This window comes from Sorex fumeus, unplaced genomic scaffold, assembly GCF_029834395.1.
Source record: "Sorex fumeus unplaced genomic scaffold, SorFum_2.1 ptg000041l, whole genome shotgun sequence".
NCBI classification, from domain to species: domain Eukaryota; kingdom Metazoa; phylum Chordata; class Mammalia; order Eulipotyphla; family Soricidae; genus Sorex; species Sorex fumeus.
The window spans coordinates 6,814,799-6,817,836 of NW_026606098.1; the positions used below are offsets into that span (position 1 = coordinate 6,814,799).

Here is a 3,038-nt window from a genome sequence, read left to right on the forward strand (position 1 = left end):
CAGCATGGTCGGTATTGGTGACATTCTCACCCCAGTCCTGAGGGGCAGTAGGAAAGGATCCAGCACTGGGCTCAGATAGATAGGCCTTGGAGGAGATGGATAGTAATAGGGCATATATTTGGTGTTGGAAATCCAGAGAGACAAACCTTTCTGTCCTCTGAGCCCCCATCTTTCTCTTAGAGACATTCATCCTATTTTCTCTTGACCCCACCAGGATCGTTCAAAGGTGCTGAGAGCCACATCAGAACCAGAGGAGACATGAGCAGACCTCCACCTTTGGAAGAGGTGGGCTGGGAGCAGTGGGGAGGGAGGAGAGAACATCATGGTTCATAAGCACTCGGGAATGGGATAGAGGGCAGAGGGCCTGAGCACTGGGACCAAGGCATGCCTCAAAATGGAGCCCATTTCTGTCTCAAGATCAAGTTCGAGGTGCCTCGGTCTCCAGCTTTCCTCCTGACAAGAGGAGCTGATGCCCAAATCCTTCTTTGTCAGAAGAGTAAGGCTGGGCCTCAGTGTCAGAAATTCTGAGAGCTGGGGCCAGAGTGGACAGGACACTTGCCTTGCATATGGCTGACCTGGGTTTGATCCCCGGCATCCCATTTGGTCCCCTGAGCACCGCCAGGAGTGATTCCTGAGTGCAGAGCCAGAAGTAACCCCTGAGCAATGCTGGGGATGACCCAAAAAGCAAAAAAAAAAAAAAAAAAAAAGAGAAATTCTGAGCTCAGTCACTTAGGCAGGTCAGGGAGAAAGAAAACGTTACCCAAAGTGAGCATCTGGAGGGCCTTTACCATCTTTACCATGTACATGTACACATGTGCACACACGCTGTCTTTTGCCTGTTTGGAAACCAGCTCAGATCAGATCTACCTAAACAAGCCCCTATGAGAACCAGTCCCGGCAGTACCACCACACCGGGCTATCAGACTCGGCAAATGAAAATAAAGCTGCCCACAGGCTCCAAAGAGCCTCACCATTCAAGCCCGCGACACGTAGCCTTTGGGACGCGCCTATGCCGAGACAACTGTTTGCCTGAATCTTGTGTTTTTCTTTTTGTCTTATTTTGTTGGTGGTGGTTTTCCCAAGTGTGACTGAGCTGCCCGTCTCTAGGCTCTTGACCCTCAGGCCACGCCCCTGCTCCCCCACTTCCCTCCCCTGGCTGATCTTGTCATCTTGGCCCAGGAGGAGTATGACATGTCAGGCGCCCGCCTCGCCCTGACGCTGTGCGTCACCAAGGCCCGGGAAGGTTCTGAGGCCGACCTGGATGCCCTGGCACGCATGTTCGAGCAACTGGGGTTTGACAGCACCACGAAAAGAGACCCCACGGCCCAGGTGTTGTGTGGTCCCCTGGGCTGGGGAGGGGCCCACAAGGATGGCAGCCAGCCACCCTGAACCCGGCACTTACCCTCACTCTAGCAATTCCACGAAGAGCTGGAGAAGTTCCGGGAGGCCATGGATGCCCGGGAGGACTTTGTCAGCTGTGCCTTCGTGGTGCTCATGGCACACGGCGTGGAGGGTCTCCTCAAGGGGGAGGACGGGCAGATGGTGGAGCTGGAGCGTCTCTTCAAGATTCTGAACAACAAGAACTGTGAGGCCCTGAGGGGCAAGCCCAAGGTGTACATCATACAGGCCTGCCGAGGAGGTGGGACACCGTACAGACAGCCCCCCAACCCACAGGCCACAGCCCTCCTCTGCCTGGCAAGCCCTCCTCTGCCTCCACAGCCCTTTCCCAACCCTCTCCTCTGCCCACTCTTCTCCCTGAATTCCTGGCACTCTTCTTGGTGTTTCAGAGCAACGGGACCCCGGGGAAACTATGGGCGGAGATAAGATCGTGATGGCCACCAAGGACAGCGTGCAAACAATTCCCACGTACACAGATGCCCTGCATATCTATTCCACCATGGAGGGTACGGCCACACACACCCCTTAGCATGGAGATGCACCTCCAGCAACCGGAGTCATGCCTCCACACCCCGCCTGGGCCCCCTGGCTCTTGGTCCCTTGCATGGCACCCATAGCCAGTCTCTGGAACCCACAGGGTACATCGCCTACAGACATGAAAAAGATGGCTCATGCTTCATCCAGACGCTGGTGGACGTATTCACCCAGAACAGGGGTCCCATCCTGGAGCTGCTGACCGAGGTGAGCCAGGGCAGCTGCTTCACAGTCCCCCGCACCTCCCCTCCCAGGCCCCTCTCTGGAGCTAGCACGCGTCGTGTGCAAGATGCAACCAGCGTGGGAAACATCTCTCAGGCATAACTGTGGCAAACTGCTTCCTCTGAGGGGCCCTGCTTATGTGGACATGAAGAAGAGAGTCCACTCAGAGAGCCCATATCAGGCACGGAGGCCCCCACCGGTCAGACATGTTCCCTCCTGTCCTGCAGGTGACCCGGCGGATGGCAGAAGCAGAGCTGATTCAGGAAGGGAAGCCGAGGAAAGTGAACCCTGAGGTCCAAAGCACACTCCGGAAGGTCCTGTACCTGTACTAGGGTCCTGCCAGGAGCCGCCTCTACCCTGCAGGCACCTGGGCAGCGGCCACTCTCCCCCCACCCCCACCCCACCCCCGCTCCCCAGGGCGTCTCGACCTGTTTTGTCACTCCTCCGATAGATCCTCCTTCTTTCTCTCCTAACCCTATTTAGGGCAAGCCGGACAGAACTGACCCAAGCACGGTGGTCAGGCCACCTCCTGCAGATGGCATTCTGCACCTCTGACAGGAGGCCTGGGGTCTGCTTCCCCCACTTCCTGTTCCTGCGTTCGTGAGAAACCCCATGCTCCCCCTTCAGACCTATACAGAGCAGCTGGTTACACTCAGCCCTGCCCGCTTCTGGCCTCTGCTTGCTCGCTGCCTCCCGGCAAGCCCTCCCTGCTCCTCGCCCTCACGCTGAGCTCGTCTCTGCCAAGTCCACGTTCACTGCCCCTTCCACAGACGCCCTCTGGCAACCAGAGTCCTTCAGCTTCGCACAAGTTTCCCATCTTCCTAGGCTAGCAGGCTGGAGCCTGGTGTTCTCTCGTTCATGGTCCCGACTCCTCCTCCTGCCCT

The 3,038-nt window shown here is 57.2% G+C and overlaps 1 protein-coding gene across 1 annotated transcript; it reads left to right on the forward strand.

Annotated features, from left to right (window-relative positions):
* Positions 1–258: 258 nt before the first annotated feature.
* Positions 259–2,486, forward strand: CASP14 (caspase 14). The gene is made up of 6 exons (XM_056119652.1): positions 259–285; positions 1,180–1,329; positions 1,414–1,639; positions 1,788–1,904; positions 2,036–2,139; positions 2,382–2,486. Exons 1-6 carry the CDS (start codon positions 259–261, stop codon positions 2,484–2,486), a joined length of 729 nt encoding a protein of 242 aa, XP_055975627.1.
* The last annotated feature ends 552 nt before the right edge of the window (positions 2,487–3,038 follow it).